Source organism: Symphalangus syndactylus, chromosome 8 (genome assembly GCF_028878055.3).
Source record: "Symphalangus syndactylus isolate Jambi chromosome 8, NHGRI_mSymSyn1-v2.1_pri, whole genome shotgun sequence".
NCBI classification, from domain to species: Eukaryota; Metazoa; Chordata; class Mammalia; order Primates; family Hylobatidae; genus Symphalangus; species Symphalangus syndactylus.
This window is the reverse complement of record NC_072430.2, coordinates 64,893,471-64,911,814: the sequence shown is the minus strand read 5'-3', so window position 1 is coordinate 64,911,814 and position 18,344 is coordinate 64,893,471. Positions and strand designations below refer to the sequence as shown.

The 18,344-nt window shown below is 36.3% G+C and overlaps 1 protein-coding gene across 3 annotated transcripts in view; it reads right to left on the bottom strand.

The window, feature by feature from the left end:
• TXNDC16 (thioredoxin domain containing 16) overlaps positions 1–18,344 on the bottom strand; it is a 120,479-nt gene that overhangs the window by 28,573 nt on the left and 73,562 nt on the right. For all 3 annotated transcript variants that reach the window (XM_055289348.2, XM_063645584.1, XM_063645585.1), the window contains 3 exons: positions 15,445–15,613; positions 14,974–15,110; positions 731–815 (listed from right to left, as the gene is read on the bottom strand). In XM_055289348.2, coding sequence (XP_055145323.1) covers positions 731–815; positions 14,974–15,110; positions 15,445–15,613 — 391 coding nt within the window. The remainder of the gene's footprint in view (positions 1–730; positions 816–14,973; positions 15,111–15,444; positions 15,614–18,344) is intronic.

Here is an 18,344-nt window from a genome sequence, read left to right as displayed (position 1 = left end):
GACAGTCCTCATATTTCCTTCTTTAATATATACTTTATGAAAATCAGTGATTTCACATATAGAACAAAAGCCTGATCACCAAGAGCATATGTCACCAGTGTTCAAGATGAAAGATTTAAGCTTAGAAATTACAATTAGGAATTTATAGTCAGAAGCTAAGAAAGACAAACTACTGGGGCTTAGTAAGTACACCTATACCTGAAAATGGGCCATAGAGAATGTGACATGTATTAATAATAATCTCCAAATTTGCGGTTCAGTCCTTCATTCTATAGCAACTAAAATATTTTGGTAGTCCATAGAAGTCCCATCTTCTACAGATAAGGTAATTTAAGAGGCTAAAAAAGCACTCATTTTTATACACACACACACCCACTCACCCACCCAGGGGGTAAATAAAACCTCAGATGCTCAAAAAGTAAAATTTATCCCAAATATGATAACTCTAAAGAACCACCTTGTAGGTAATAGAACCCAAAGAGGAAAATTTTTGTAGAAGGATGGCGAAGTACGAATCCAAGACTGACCCATGGGGGCTTTCGTCTAAAGTAAAAGAATAGCTAAAGAATCTAAGGTACTTCCCAGGTACTTTATTTCCTAGAAGAAAAAAAAATTTCTTTAGATTGCTACCTTATTTTCCTCCATCAGCTGTGTAAATATAAGCAATTATTAGATAACATTATTTTGCATAATTTCTTCCTCCCTAAAATTAAAAGAGCAATAAACTTACAGTAGCAAAACATCTTCTTCAGAATAAATTCCAGTGATAACATATCCTTTTAGGTAGTTTCCTGCTTCACTAAAATCTTCTTTTGCTATAAATACATAGAGAAGACAAAAATCTGAAATCTTTATAATTATGTATGCTACTCAACTGATTAAGAGATTTATAGATGGTAGTATTTCATTATTAATTAATTACAAATATAAACATTTAAGTGCAGATGCCTTACATAATTTAGTGGTTCCGAAATAAATCTGTATTCTCTTTATGACATGGGATTACTAAAGAAATGTCAATTGATACAGTGCAACATGGCTTCCCAAACAAATGTACTCTACATGTAATTCATAAGATTTATAGCACTCTAACCATGGTTACTGAAAAAATACTTTTTGCCTTTTAATTTACTCCTATGGCAGAGTAAATGGAGATAGCTGTCTTATGTGTAGCCTGAAAAGAGAAGTAGGTATGTGAAATGATATGCACATTATAACCATAAAATCTAAAAGTATCTATATGCATAAAAAAATAGCAGACTGAAAATTCTAGCCCTCTAACAGTGTCTGTGTTAGGGTTGTGCAAGTATAAGGGATTCTGTGTCTTTTAAAAAACAATTCCTACATTTTCCCTAATGTGTTTTTATTAGTTTTGAACTTTGATTAATTTGTATTGTCTTTTCTCATTTGTTAGGATATACATATTCAAAATACAAACTATTTCTATAAATTTCTGAATACATTTTCATAAATAATAGCATACTGTGGATCTTGTTAATAATGACTATCCTATAACCAAGAAGCAAGACTGAATTAAATCATTGTAGACTAATGAGAAAAGCACAGAGGTGGACTTATAGGTCAAATTCTTGCCAAGTGAAGGCCAAATGATAGTTCAATTCATACATGAAGGATTCACAGCAGTCAAATAGAAAAACACTCATGGAAGAATGAGTCACATAGCACCTACTAGGCTAGGTATGCTGAACCCAAAGATCTGTACCTCAGCAGTCAGCACTACATTCATGACGTAAGCATTCAACATTGTCAACATTGGGTAACCACAAGATTATTTTCTTTAACAAGGGTACATACTTTCTCTAAGATTGAGCAATACTGTCTGTAGGAAAGCAAACCTACTAGAGTAGCTCAGTAGGCAGCATGGGGAGTTCATTTACAATCACAGATTTAATGAGAAAACTGGCCAGGTGTGGTAGCTCACACCTGTAATCCCAGCACTTTGGGAGGCGAGGTGGGTGGATCACTTGAGGACAGGAGTTTGAGATTAGCCTGGCCAACATGGTGAAACTCCATCTCTACTAAAATACAAAAATTGGCTGGGCATGGTGGCATGTGCCTGTAGTCCCAGCTACTCAGGAGGCTGAGGCATGAGAATCGCTTGAATTTGGGAGAAGGAGATTGCAGTGAGCTGAGATCGTGCCAGCCTGGGCCACAGAGTGAGACTCTGTCTCAAAAAAAATAAAAAGAGAGAGGGAGAGAGAGAAAACCTATTAAAATATTTTTTTAGCCCATGCTACATCAAAGTAGAAAAGACTCATACGATTATAAACTAGAAAGGACTGTGTGTCTGTACTTTCATTTCTAAGAGAAAACAGAGTGAAATTCCAGTCAATAGATTAAACTATATCTAAAGCAACGACATAACAGAATCTGTTTCAGCTTCTTTTCATTTTGGGTAAGTAGCAATAGAAAAGTACACCATTATTTCCATATAATTTCCTCATACAAAAGACTCTCTGCTTATGAATATGTCTCTTGCAAAGTCTCTTCATCAATCCATGTGTTTGTAAATCCTAAGTGACTCACAGGATGGGAAAATATATGACTGTAGATCTCAGATGCATATCCATTTCCACTAAACTAGAATACATATTTTCCTCTGAACATGCAAAACCAGGCATATTCTCCTCTTTGGTAAAAACTGTATATATGCCAAAATATATGGCAACCTCATATACAAGAAAGTACTCAATTATCTAAATAAAAATATGCATAAAAAGCTTTTCAGCTACTATAAATATATTTTAATTGCATTAAATAAACATTTATTTAGCAGTATTTTTTTTCTACTATCACATCTTATTGAATAACTTTTTATAGACACACATATATACATACATCTGTTTTTTTAGCCTCTGTCAGCAGGGAGAGTTGAGAAGCAAGAAAACCCTTGTAACTAAAAGCACTCCTAACCCCTGTATTATACAAACTAGAAAACCTAAAAGAGATGGATAAACTCCTGGACACATACCAAGACTGAACCAGGAAGAAACTGATTCCCTGAACAGACCAATAACAAGTTCTGAAATTGAATCAGTAATAAATAGCCTACCAATCAAAAAAAGCCCAGGACCTGATGGATTCACAGCCAAATTCTACCAGACATACAAAGAAGACCTGATACCATTCCTATGGAAACTATTCCCAAAAATTAAGGAGGAGGGACTCCTCCCCAGCTCATTCTATGAAGCCAGCATCATCCTGATACCATAACCTGGCAGAGACACAACAAAAGAAGAAAACTTCAGGCCAGTATTCCTGATCAACATAGAAAATCCTCAACAAAGTACATGCAAACTAAATCCAGTAGCACATCAAAAAGCTAATCTACCACAATCAAGTAGGCTTCATCCCTGGGATGCAAGGTTAGTTCAACATATGCAAATCAATAAATGTGATTTATCACATAAACAGAACTAAAGACAAAAATCACGTGATTATCTCAGTAGATGTAGAAAAGGCCATCGATAAAATACCCCTTCATGTTAAAAACTCTCAATATACTAGGTACTGAAGAAACACACCTCAATAAGAGCCATCTATGACAAACCCACAGTCAACATCATACTGAATGGGCAAACGCTGCAAACAATCCCCTTGAAAACTGGCACAAGACAAGGATGCCCTCTTTCACCACTCTTATCCAACATAGTCTTGGAAGTCCTAGCTGGAGAAATCAGGCAAGAGAAAGAAAAAAAGAGCATCCAGGCTGGGCACAGTGGCTCATGCCTGTAATCTCAGCACTTTGGGAGGCCGAGGTGGGAGGATAACATGAGCTCAGGAGTTTGAAACCAGCCTGGGTAACATGGCTAAACCCCACCTCTACTAAAAGTGCAAAAATTAGATCTTTGCAAGGAGAATTATAAAACACTGTTCAAAGAAATCAGAGAAAACACAAATAGAAAAACATCCCAAGCCCATGAATGGGAAGAAACAATATCATTAAAATGGCCATACTGTCCAAAGCAATCTACAGATTCAATGCTATTCCTATCAAACTACCAATGATATTTTTCACAGAACTAGAAAAAAAGTATTTTAAAAATCATATGAAAGTCAAAGAAGGTTGAACATTATCTTTTGACATTGTTTTTCATGTAATTTTACATAATAAATAAACCTGTTCATTATCTCTCTTTTTGGATGTGGCAGGGGCCCTTTGTAACATTTCAAAGTTACTTTGAGGTCAAAAAGACTTAATTTTAAACTTGATTTTGGGAAGCCTATTAAATACGTCAAAAGTTTAAAACACTTATCAAAACAGATCACTGGTCAGTGTAAAATAAATCATTTATTTAGCCAAAGTGATAATTAAAAGGTTTTAAAAAGCAAAGACCTTTATTTGTTGATTAAAAAAGGACTCAGTTTTTTTTTTTTATTATTATTATACTTTAGGTTTTAGGGTACATGTGCACAATGTGCAGGTTTGTTACATACGTATCCATGTGCCATGTTGTTTTGCTGCACCCATTAACTCGTCATTTAGCATTAGGTATATCTCCTAATGCTGTCCCTCCCCACTCCCCCCACCCCACAACAGTCCCTGGAGTGTGATGTTCCCCTTCCTATGTCCATGAGTTCTCATTGTTCAATTGCCACCTATGAGTGAGAACATGCGGTGTTTAGTTTTTTGTCCTCGCGATAGTTTACTGAGAATGATGTTTTCCAGTTTCATCCACGTCCCTACAAAGGATATGAACTCATCATTTTTTATGGCTGCATAGTATTCCATGGTGTATATGTGCCACATTTTCTTAATCCAGTCTATCATTGTTGGACATTTGGGTTGGTTCCAACTCTTTGCTATTGTGAATAGTACCGCAATAAACATACATGTGCATGTGTCTTTATAGCAGCATGATTTATAGTCCTTTGGGTATATACCCAGTAATGGGATGGCTGGGTCAAATGGTATTTCTAGTTCTAGATCCCTGAGGAATCGCCACACTGACTTCCACAATGGTTGAACTAGTTTACAGTCCCACCAACAGTGTAAAAGCTCCAGCACCTGTCTGATCTTTGACAAATCTGACAAAAACAAGAAATGGGGAAAGGATTCCCTATTTAATAAATGGTGCTGGGAAAACTGGCTAGCCATATGTAGAAAGCTGAAACTGGATCCCTTCCTTATACCTTATACAAAAATTAATTCAAGATGGATTAAAGACTTAAATGTTAGACCTAAAACCATTAAAATCCTACAAGAAAACCTAGGCAATACCATTCAGGACATAGGCATGGGCAAGGACTTCATGTCTAAAACACCAAAAGCAATGGCGACAAAAGCCAAAATTGACAAATGGGATCTCATTAAAATAAAGAGCTTCTGCACAGCAAAAGAAACTACCATCAGAGTGAACAGGCAACCTACAGAATGGGAGAAAATTTGTGCAACCTACTCATCTGACAAAGGACTAATATCCAGAATCTACAATGAACTCAAACAAATTTACAAGAAAAAAACAAACAACCCCATTAAAAAGTGGGCAAAGGACATGAACAGACACTTCTCAAAAGAAGACATTTATGCAGCCAAAAAACACATGAACAAATGCTCATCATCACTGGCCATCAGAGAAATGCAAATCAAAACCACAGTGAGATACCATCTCACACCAGTTAGAATGGCCATCATTAAAAAGTCAGGAAACAACAGGACTCAGTTTTTAAAAACAATTAAAAGACCTAATAAAGATAGAGTATGTCTCTTCTTTCTCCCTTTTTTGAGAGTTTATTCAAAAGGTGAATGAAAGTGTTTTGTTGTGTCTTATTTGTATTACATGAAATTTATGTGCAAAAGAGAAAACTAAATTTGTATTCTTTTATTAGTGTATTATCAGTTCTAAAGCTGATTTTAATAAAAACTTATAAACAAATCTCATTTCAGTCAGCTTTTAATCACACAAGATTTTAAAATAAACTTTTTGTAATCTCATAAAATTTTGAAGTTTTCTTTTTTAACTGTCTACAATTTAGTTTTATCTATATCTTTTTTATTGTTTTAATTTGAAACAATCTTTAAGTAACTTCTAAATTTTTTCTCACATTTTTATGCCTTTATAACTTTCCTCACCAAAAATATCTCTTGCTTTTTTAATAGACTCTTTATTTAGAATTCTCTTACATTTAGTAGTTTTAATCATATTATGTTAACTATAATTTTGACTCTTAGTAACCCAAATTTCTAGTAAAAACCTAGAAATTTTGAACTGTTTTATATCAATATTTGTAGATGAAAATCATTTTATAATTTTTAGAAAGATATTTTAATTTTATTAACAAATCTAAATATATTTAGTTTTTTTATATCATGTAAAAATAAGATGTCAAAGTACATAAACAAACATGTATTTAATAATTAATGTTTTGGTATTTTAAGTTATTTAGGAATGACTCAGACATTTTATTATTATTTAACATGACTTAAAGATTTTTAATTATTGGAAAATAAATTATGACACAGGTACCCTCCTTAATGTCTTTCTCAGTTGTTCTTAGTCCTGAGTACCCATGTGGCACCTGATGCCTATAAAAGGCAGGGCTCTTTTGGGTCCTAAATTTACATACCAGATGTCAGGACAGAAGACAGAGCTGTGAAGAGGATGTCTGGAGGATCTGACCACTCCCAGCATGGCCATGAGGCAAATCTGGGCCAAGCAAGGAGGAAAAAGGGGCGCTGCAGCGTGTGGCCTAAGCATTGATGACATGCCTCCAGGCCTCACCATGGCCACCTGTCCAGACCCCAGAATCCTGAAGCTCAAAACCAAAGACCAGCTTATAGTAAGATGTGTGCAAAGCTCTGGGGAAGCCCAACAGCCAGCTTTAGCCCACAAGACAAATCAAGTAAGTGCCAAAAATATTATAGAAAATTAGCAGTTTTATGACCTTAAAACATATAAAGACAGCATAAACCTCTCTGACCAGTAGACCCAGGCAAAAATGTCTGAATTATATTTAAGTTACACTCTTGAAGCCATTTTTATTTTACTTTGTTAACAACTTTAAAACTAGATTTACCAAATATCACACATACATAACACATATAGACATAGAGACATCCAGACAGAAGCAGATTTTATGGCTTTTATAAAAAATTTTCCTTTGCTGGCTTTTAAGTGGTTTCTCTTATTTTTTTAAACTTATAGTCAGCAAGTTCTTTATATTTTTGTTTATATATTTTTTTAGAGATACAGTCTTCCTATGCAGCCTAGGCTGGTCTTGAACTCTTAGCCTCAAACATTCCTCCCACCTCAGCTTCCTGAGTAGCTGGGATTAGACAGACTCTCACTCCATCATCCAGACTGGAGTGCAGTGGCGCGATCTTGGCTCATTGCAATCTCCGCCTCCTGGGTTGAAGCAATTCTTGTGCCTCAGCCTCCCAAGTAGCTGGAATTACAGGCACATGCCACCATGCCTGGCTAATTTTTGTATTTTTAGTAGAGATAGGGTTTCACCATGTTGCCCAGCCTGGTCTTAAAAACTCCTGACCTCAAGTGATCTGCCTGCCTCAGCCTCCCAAAGCGCTGGGATTATAGGCATGAGCCACTGTGCCTGGCCCTGGCTACTTGTTATAAAGGGTCTTTTAAAAGAGGCAATAAAAATACTGAAATCTTTTCAGAAGCTTCTGCACATCAATAGGCATCCCTGAATAAGCCTAATTAGAGAGTCTTCATTTTTAGATGTACTTCTAAGTGTAGCATTTTTCATTTGAAATGTTCTACTGTAACTTTAAGTTACCTTTAGTAACATTTTGCCGTTTTTGTGTTTGTAGGTGGTTGTAGCCAGAAAGTGGAGTACTCAGTTCTTCAGAAATTAAGGATCTCATTTTTATGTTGAATCTTGGCTTTGGCTCTCAGATTTCCTCGCAACTTAGTCATTGACTTTTTTCCTACCTATGAGTGCAAGAAAAAGAAACAAAGGGGATAGAACACAAAAGTCCCTGCAAATTTCTGAAAGCTGAAGTTCATACTACCTACAGTATTGCCATTTACTGTCAGTTTCTGTCTGATTCGGACATCTGAGGCCTTTAACTAGATCTAAGTCAGTTAATTATCAGATCTAATTTGATCCTGGACGCAGTCCAATTTCTGTAACAACTTCCAAACCCAGTTCAGATAAAAAAAAATAATCTGCTCAAACAAACTCAGATAGCTCAGAACACAAAGCCGTGGAGCTTCAAAGTCTGAAAGAGAACTTACCCACGATCCCCAGTGGCTGTGAGAGAGCAATGGACACAATGGGCCCAGTGGGTACACCATTTGGTCACTTGATGCTTCCAGGGGTCGCTGGAAGTTCTACTATAGGTCCTATTTCTGACACCATCTGTTAAAACAAAAACTTCGGACTAACTAAATTTAACAGAGTTTAACTGATCAAAGAACCATTTGCCGGCTGGGCAGCACCCCCAAACCAGAATAGGTTCACAGCAACCCTGGTGGTACCATGGAGTCAGAAAGGATTTACAGACAGTAAGAGGAAGTGAGGTGCAGAAATATCTGGATTGGTTACAGCTTGGCATTTGTCTTATTTGAACAGGATTTGAACAGTTGGCCACCTTTGATTGACCAAAACTTGGTGAGTGGTATAAGAGTTGGTTATAGTCTGTTTATACATCTAGTTAGGTTACAGTTCACTACTTACGGAGAAACCTTTAGTCTGAACTTAAAATATATACGGAGGCAGCTTTAGGCTAAATTTAACAAGAGTTAGCTTTTATTAACAAAACACAAATTTATATAGAAATGTTAATAAATTCATAAGATTTTTATCATTATTTATTCTCTCTTCAATAGATGTTGATAGTCCAGCTACTAACATATCAGTGTTTGCAAAAAAAAAAAACAAAAACAAACTAAAAGAAATAAAAAGGAACAAATATCTAACTGATAATGTTGGGAACAATCAATCCAGTCAAATAAGGAGGTATCATACCCAGACTACATCATTTTGGCACACCAGAACTACCTTTAAATAATTTAACATTACAGTTTTGACTTGTATTGCGAGATGACTATATGTACATTTTATCATCATTTGTGTAAAAATATGATCAAGTACACCATTTCTTATGTTGATTCCCAATGTAAAAAACAATATGAAAAATTCTTTTCAATATTTGAATTAGGAAAGAGTTTTCTCTGTGGATTAATCAGCATCCTAACTTGTGTGTTGCGATTTATTACATATGATGATAGATGGCAAAAATTTCATCTTTTTGTTTCTAGTTGCTACCAGATTGCTTAGGGCTAAGTTTTATGACAAACGACAGTGTTCCCCCTACTGTTTTATTGCTGAGTTTTTACATTGTTTTCGATGATTTTATCCTATTTGTGCTTTTTATGATCTGAAGACTTAAATTCTTCTTGGAAGGAGGCCTAGTGTGAATAATAAATGAGAAGGTTAGGGCAGCAGGCACCTGAGGTACAGAGAGGACAATGTCAATCGTGGGAGCAAAAACATTCAAAAGGGAAGTAAGGTGGAGGACTAAAACACAGACTTACTTCCCAATTTTTCATAAAAAAATGTTTTTCATTAGAAGGTTATGCTGTCTATAAAGCCAGGTGCGGTGGCTCACGCCTATCATCTCAGCATTTTGGGAGGCTGAGGTGGGCAGATCACTACAGGCCAGGAGTTTGAGACCAGCCTGGCCAACATAGGGAAACCCTGTCTCTACTAAAAAGACAAAAAATTAGCTGGGCATGCTGCTGCATGGCACATGCCTGTGATCTCAGTACTTGGGAGGCTGAGGCATGAAAACTGCATGAACCTGGGAGATGGAGGTTGCAGTGGGCCAACATCATGCCACTGCACCCCAGCCTGGGTGACAGAGCAAGACTCTGTCTCAAAAAAAAAAAAAAAATATAAAGGTATGCTCTCTAGGATTTTGCCTTCAAAGATGATAAGCCACAGGGCACACATTAATATTCTTATTATTTATTTTTTTAAGTTCCTTTGGTTTTTACTTTTTACAATTCTGAAAACAAAGTAGAAAAAAATTGCTAGATGTAAATTTGTAGAAAGCAAAATTTAATATGTAGTTAATAGTATCTACTATGTGCAAATATAATGCTAGATCAGTGGGGTCCTCTTCTTAGACAAATATTCTTAAAATCTTTCATTCAGAATTTGAAATCCATCTCAAGAAAAGAAAAACAAGGAGGAGGGAAGTTTCCTAGATAAATGGTAAGAGTTAGTATAATGAAGTGAACATTGGCCAGGCGCAGTGGCTCATGCCTGCAATCCCAGCACTTTGGGAGGCCAAGGCGGGTGGATCACAAGGTAAGGAGATCAAGACCATCCTGGCTAACATGGTGAAACCCCGTCTCTACTAAAAATACAAAAAGTCAGCCGGGCTTGGTGGCAGGCACCTGTAGTCCCAGCTACTCGGGAGACTGAGACAGGAGAATGGCGTGAACTCGGGAGGCGGAGCTTGCAGTGAACCGAGATCGCGCCACTGCACTCCAGCCTGGGCGACAGAGCGAGACTCCATCTCAAAAAAAAATAAAAAAAAAAAAGAAAGAAAACATTGAGGGTTTTGTTACCAACTCAAGAGGCCACCTAGATGCAAAAGCAACAAATAACATTCCCAGAAATACTATCGGTCAGAAAAAACACCCTATGTGTACCCTTCCTTAAAAACTTATTGAAAGACACATTCCTGTGAAGCAAGAGATAAATAAAGAATAAAGGTCTAAGTAAAGAGAAGGTGTGATATTTTTAAAATACTGTAGTTTATGCTGCCATGTAAAACTATCAAAGTAAAAATAATTGTTATATCAAAGTTGAATGCAAAAACACTGAATTGCATCAAAAATAAGACGAATTAATAAATATACAGGTATGTACTAAAGCAAATATTAAATGTTAATGGTAGAATCTAGGTGGTGAGTATATGAGTGTTCACTCTACAATTCTTTCAACTTTGCTGTATGCTTGAAAAAGTTCATAATAAAATGGAAAAGTGAATGAAGGATTTTCTTTCAAAAATTTCCAACATTTTATTACGTATGATGCAATAAATAATTAAATAAATAAATAAAAGCTCAGCAATAAAGGTAATATGAATCCATAACATGAAACCATGGCATACAAAGAAAAAAAAACCATAGAACCCCATAATTTAGTAAAAATACAAAAATTAGCCAGGCATGGTGGCACATGCCTGTAGTCCCCGCAACTTGGGAGACTGAGGCAGGAGAATTGCATGAACCTGGGAGGCAGAGGCTGCAGTGAGCGGAGATCACACAACTGCACTCCAACCTGGATGACAGAAGAAGACTGTCTCAAAAAAAAAAAAAAAAGAAATTAAAAGCATCTTCCACAAGAGGGAGTCCAAATCATTGAAACGATCTTTAACTTTATAGGTTCAAATATGTTTTGGGGGAACATTTTCTCTAGTCCTGGGGAAAATACAAGCAAAAGAAGCAGAAACCATATTTTAAAAAATAAAGAAAAACGGCCAGGCGCGGTGGCTCACGCCTGTAATCCCAGCACTTTAGGAGGCCGAGATGGGCGGATCAGGAGGTCAGGAGATGGAGACCATCCTGGCTAATGCGGTGAAACCCCGCCTCTACTAAAAATACAAAAAAATTGGCCGGGCGTAGTGGCAGGCGCCTGTAGTCCCAGCTACTCGGGAGGCTGAGGCAGGAGAATGGCGTGAACCCGGGAGGCGGAGCTTGCAGTGAGCCGAGATCGCACCACTGCACTCCAGCCTGGGTGACAGAGCAAGACTCTATCTGAAAAAAATAATAATAAAAAATCAAGAAAAACTAAAGAAACAGCAATGAAGCATAAAACAAGCAGCAGATATCCAAATCAGTTAAGAGAATAAATATAAATTACTAATGTTCACCTAGAAGGGTCAACAGGAAAAAAACCAAGAAAATATTTAAAAAGACAAATCAGAGACTTGACTCTATATTCAACATGTATTATAAAACTAATAGATTAAGTATCAATAGGTAAAGTGAATAAAATAGAAAACACTTAAACACACATATATATTACACACACACATATAGATAAGGACTTAATATGGTGCTGGTGAAATCACTATATATAGAGGAGAAAAAAAGGATAAATGTTAACTATTAGAAAAAAAATTAAGTTGGCACTTACACTCATCCTATGCACTAAAATATCTAAAGGGTTAAAAACTTTTAAAAAAGGGAAAAAAAATCACAATCAACAGAGTAAAAAAACAACCTATGAAATGAGAGAAAATATTTACAAATCAAATCTTTGATAAAGGATAATATTCAGAATAAAGAATTTCTGCAACAAAAATATAAATAACCCAATTAAAAAATAGGCAAAGGAGTTACAGACATTTCTCCAAAGAATATATACAAATGACCAAGAAGCATAATGAAAAGATGCTCAACATCACTAATCGTTTGGGAAATGCAAATCAAAGCCACAACAAGATATCATCTCACGCCCATTAAGATGGCTATCATAAAAAATAAAATAAAATAACGAGTATTGGCAAGGATGTTAAAGTCATTGGAACCCTTGTACACCATTGGTAGGAATGTAAAATGATGCAGCCAGGGTGGAAAATAGTACTGCGGTTCCTCAAAAATTAAAAACAGAATTATCGTATGACCCAGCAATTCCACTTCTCAGTATGTACTCAAAATAATTGAAAGCAGAGTCCCAGAGAGATATTTCCATACCCATGTTCACAACAGCATTATTCACAACAGCCAAGAGGTAGAAGTAACCCAAAAATTCATTAATGGATAAACAGATAAACAAAATAAGATATATACATACAATGGAATACTATTCGGCCTAAAATTGGAAGGAAATTCTGACACAATACTACAATATAGATGAACCCTGAAGACATTATGCTAAGTGAAATAAGCCAGTCAGAAAAAGACAAATACTGTATGATTCCACCCGTATGAGATACATAGAGTAGCCAGACTCATATAAACAGAAAGTAGAGTGGTGGTTACCAGGGCCTGGGAGGAGGATGAAATGAAAAGCTGTTGTTTAATGGGTATAGAGTTTCAGTTTTGCAAGATGAAAATGTTCTGGAGATTAGTTGTACAACAATGTGAATATACTTAATACTTGTAAAACATACACTTAAAAACAGGTAAGATGGTAAATTTTACGTTATGTGTATGTTATCAAAATTTTTTTAAAAGAAAAAATATACAAAGCAAGACAAATTAAAATAGGAAAATATTGTAAATTAAAGCAAGAAAAAATACAGGTGAATATTAGGTGACAAAAATGATAGGGTTTTTTATAGCTAAAAGCAATAGAAGAAATCTTAAAATCAATAGATTAAAAAAATTTTTTAAAAATTTTAAACTGTGATACATAAAATTATCATTAAAGCTAAAGAGCAAATAACAAACTGAGAGAAAATAACTGAAACAAAATGACAAAAGCTTAATACCCTTAATATACAAAGATCTCACACCAATTCATTAGACAAACAGTAAAATTCCATTTTAAAAAGTGAGTGGGCAAGCACAGTGGCTCATGCCTATACTACCAGCACTTTGGGAGGCCAGGGCAGGAAGACTGCTTGAGGCCAGGAGTTTGAGACCAGCCTGGGCAACATAGGGAGACCTCGTCTCTATGAAAAATTAAAAAATTAGTGGGCATAGTGGCACATGTCTATAATCCTAGCTACTCAGGAGGCTGAGGTGGGAGGCTCACTTAAGCCCAGGAGGTTGAGGGTGCAGTGAGCTGTGATTGTGTCACTGTACTCCAACCTGGGCAATAGGGCAAGACCCTGTCTCAAAAAAAAAAAAAAAAAAAAAAAAAACAAAACAAAACAAAAAAACCATGAGTAATGTATATAACCTATAATTTACAGAAGACATATGTTATTCTATTGGGAATCTAAACTCATTATATGGTCTAAAATGCATACAAAGACTCAAAAATATTCTTCACATACAGAAGAAAAAAAAGGAAACAGTACAAATATTGTTCATAAATAGTTAAATAAGGCCAGGTGTGGTGGCTCACATCTGTAATCCCAACACTTCGGCAGGCCAAGGTGGGTGGATCACTTGAGCTCAGAAGTTCAAGACCAGCCTGGGCAACATGGTGAAATCCTGTCTCTACAAAAACACAAAAAATTAGCCGGGCATGGTGGCACATGTCTGTGGTCCCAGCTACTCAGGAGATTGAGGTGGGAGGATTGCTTGAGCCCAGGAAGCGGAGGTTGCAGCGAGCCAAGATCATGCCATTGCACTCCAGCCTAGGTGACAGAGCAAGATCTCATCTCAAAAAAAAAAAAAAACAAATTTAAATATATTTTGATATATATATTCACCATATATTATGCAGCCATAATGTTCATGAAGAATATCAATACATCATTGTAATGTTAAATAAAAACAAGATTCTGGCTAGGCACGGTGGCTCACCCCAGCACTTTGGGAGGCCAAGGCAGGCGGATCATAAGGTCAAGAGATGGAGACCATCCTGGCCAACATGGTGAAACCCCGTCTCTACTAAACACACAAAAATTAGCTGGGCATGGTGACATGCGCCTGTAGTCCCAGCTACTCGGGAGGCTGAGGCAGGAGAATCATTTGAACCCAGGAGGCAGAGGTTGCAGTGAGCCGAGATCACACCACTGCACTCCAGCTTGGTGACAGAGCGAGACTCTGTCTCAAAAAAACAAAACAAACAACAACAACAAAAAACAAGATTCTAACCTAGATACACAGTTTTAGCCCAATTATGTTAAAACATATATAAATATGCAATCTGTAGGTATACAGAAAAAAGATGGAAGAAATTACATCAAAATTTAACACTATCTCTGAATAATTAGCTTACAATATTTTATTTTTCTTCAAACTTCTCCACAATTTTGAAATTCTCTATAATTTAAAAAGATATTCTTAAAAACTACAACTAGCAAGCAATGATATACTCTACTGTATAATTTAAAAGCTCAGCTCTGCTTACCTGTTTTCATGGTTGGACTAAATAGTCCCAGTACTGACACGCTAGAATAGGAGATGAGGTCTTTATATAATTCCCCACTTAAATATTCTTCTGCTTCTTGGATCGATGTTATATTCACTGGATATGAAATCCTGTTGCTGGATAAATATATAACTATATTACAAATTTTTTAAGATATTTTCAGTTTGTAAAAAAATAAAGCATACCAAACATAGCAAACAATATGTTACATAGGATAATATCTTACAAAATGTAGAAAATTAAATATTATTCTTAAAGAAAATCAGACTCATTAAACAAAATTGCTATCTCCCCAAGTGTCGAAATGTACATAGACTTTCATGAATATTCATTTTGTGATCTCAATTCTAGTATCCTCCTTAGCCTATTTTAAGTGTTAGCAAAGTCTGAGAATTAGAACTTCTAAAGATCTAAACATTTAGAGATCTTATAATGAAGCTGAATACTTACAGCTGGATAAATTTTAGGAGATCTTCAGTTCCTAACATCCCAGCATAAGATACTGGGTTCTTGCCTTTCTTGTACATCTTTACGATAGGAAATTCAGTAACATTTTGCTTAGTACATACATCAGACCAATCTGCACAGTTTATTCTAGTAAGAAGCATAGTAGATGTGCCTAAATAAAAGGAAAATGCACATTTGTAATTACTAATTGTAGAAAATGCATTTGCTTAGGATTTTCAGTATTTTTCTATCCCATTCGTATTTTAACTTTTAATCTCTCAGCATGAAACACTCCTGCTTAAACACTCTCTTCCCTTGATCTTTGCAACACCGTCCCCTGTTTGGCCTTTTCCCTTACTTTCTAGCTTCTCCTTTTTGTTCCCTTTTGCAGGCTCTTCAGCCAGTAGAGTTGGGGGTCCCTCAAGGCTCAGCTTTAGCTGCCTTCTCTTGTTTTTCTTCACTCCTGTCCTACACAACCTCAATAACCGTAGCCAATCTAACGAATCCTAAATTTATGTCTTTGGCCCAAACTCCTTGAACTTCCAGACCCATATATCCTTACTACCTTCTCTGTTTTCCTTTGAACAGAAACCTCCTCAAACTCAACAAATCTAAAACCATATATGGTTTCTTTTCTGTGTTTGTTGGTAAATGTTGCTGCTCTTGTGCAACTCAAAAAACAAAGCATCATCTTTCACACCTCCCCATTCCCAAGGCCCTTCATGCCTACTGATTAATCAGCATGTTCTTTCAATTTTACCACCTAAATTTTTAATATCTCTAATTACTGTCCACTTCTCTTTACTGCCACTACTCAAGTTGTCATTTCTCCTGGGTAACTACAAGAGGCTTCTAATTCACCTCTTTGAATTCAGTGTCTCTATACTAATGCTAGAGATATCTTTTCAAAACTCAAATCTGTTTTGGTACCAGCTTACCCCCACCAACCTTTGCAGAGTTAAATCTTTCTTACCGTGTACAACTTCAAGGACTAGCCTTCTCTGACACACTGATCTACATAAGGTTCCCTTGATATATGCTATTATAGAACCATGCTCTTTTCCTTATCTCCTTATGTAATTATATACTATTCATTACCTGATTAACGTCTGTCTGTACCAAGACAACTCCTTAAGAGCAGGGACTATGTCTGTTTATTTATCATTGATTTTCCAGCACCTGCAGTACCTTAAATATGCATGTGAATAAATGACATATGTGAAACTCATCCAGGACTTCAGATACCTATCCTGTCTAAACATTATAATTTCTTTTCAGCCTAAGAAAACACATAGTAGAATCTCAAGCAGAAATTCCTACTTGCTCTATAATAAAATGTGCAAAGTTCTCTAAAATATTATAAATCACTGTGTGGAAAGAGATCAAACAGTAAATAAAATAAGCACCATACAACTCAAAAGAATAAATTCTAATAAAAGATAAAATTTAGTATCATACTAGATCAAAGAAGGAATCTTTGTGTATCAATTTAGGATACAGCCTAAATGTTACTTAATCATATGATTAAAATTGTGAATGTGATATTTTAATATTTTAACACCAATGTTTTTAATACTGAAATTAATTTGTATATTTTCAAAGATTCTTGATTACTTCTCATAGATGTAATAACTTATCACTTTAGATTTAGTGTTAACAATCTGATAATATAGGCAAAATTTAGTCTGTCTTTTTTTTTGCATTTGTGTATTTGAGATGGAGTCTCGCTCCTGTTGCCCAGGCTGGAGTGCAGTGGCGTGATCTCGGCTCACTGCAACCTTCGTCTCCCGGGTTCAGGCGATTCTCCTGCCTCAGCCTCCCGAGTAGCTGGGACGACAGGCACGTGACATCATGCCCGGCTAATTTTTTGTATCTTTAGTAGAGACGGGGTTTCACCATGTTAGCCCTAGGATGGTCCTGATCTGACCTCGTGATCTGCCTGCCTCAGCCTTCCAAAGTGCTGTGATTACAGGCGTGAGCCACCGTGCCCGGCCTTAGTCTGTCTTATTCACCACTACATCCCACTGCCTTGCACAATGTCTGTTACACAGTATGTACCCAGTAAAAATGTGTAGAATGGACACTGATATTTCTTCACAAATTTTAAATTCTTACATTAAAGGATATTAATAGTTGAATTTTGTATGAGCATATAAACAAATATAAATCCTTATTTCTTCCCAAATCAGACCTGCTAAGTGACTTCCTATCAAAGTTCTCTTATCCTTTATTTTAATCATTTTGATACAGCAGTTAAGAAGAAATCACTTAGGCAGATAGCAAGGGTATGGGAGTCCTCGGTAAGGTTTTTCTTTTTAGTGAAAAGCAGCCCCAAATCTTTTTCTAACAAAGAGCAGCCTGCAAGCTGGAAGGGTGCACATACCGGCAGGAACTAAGGACTAGACGTTTCCAAGATGGCCGCTCTGTCTTCCCTTCTTTGCCAGCCATGTGTGCTGTAAGGAGCAGACAAGATGGCCCCAGACAAGTGGAAAGACCATTTGTATAGGAAGATTAAGGTGGGGCGACCAGACTTCCCTATGCCACCACTATGTAAACATCATACCTGATTGAAGCAATCTATCAGCCCTATGTAAATCAGACACCACCTTCTCAAACTGGACTATAAAACTCGACACATTCGCTGCCAGCCAGTCCTTTCTGCTTGGAGACCCCTTCCTCTATAGAGGAAGCTGTTTCTCTTTCTCTCCTCTCTATTAAACCTCTGCTCCTAAACAACTTGTGTGTGTCCGTGTCCTAAATTTTCCTGGTGCGCAACAACGAACCCCAGGGTATATACCCCAGACAACGCAGCTGCTTTGATCTCATCAATAAACATCTGGTGATGCTTGTTTATACAAAGTGCCATGTTATATATTTTGCCACCCAAGTATGGAATATAGTGC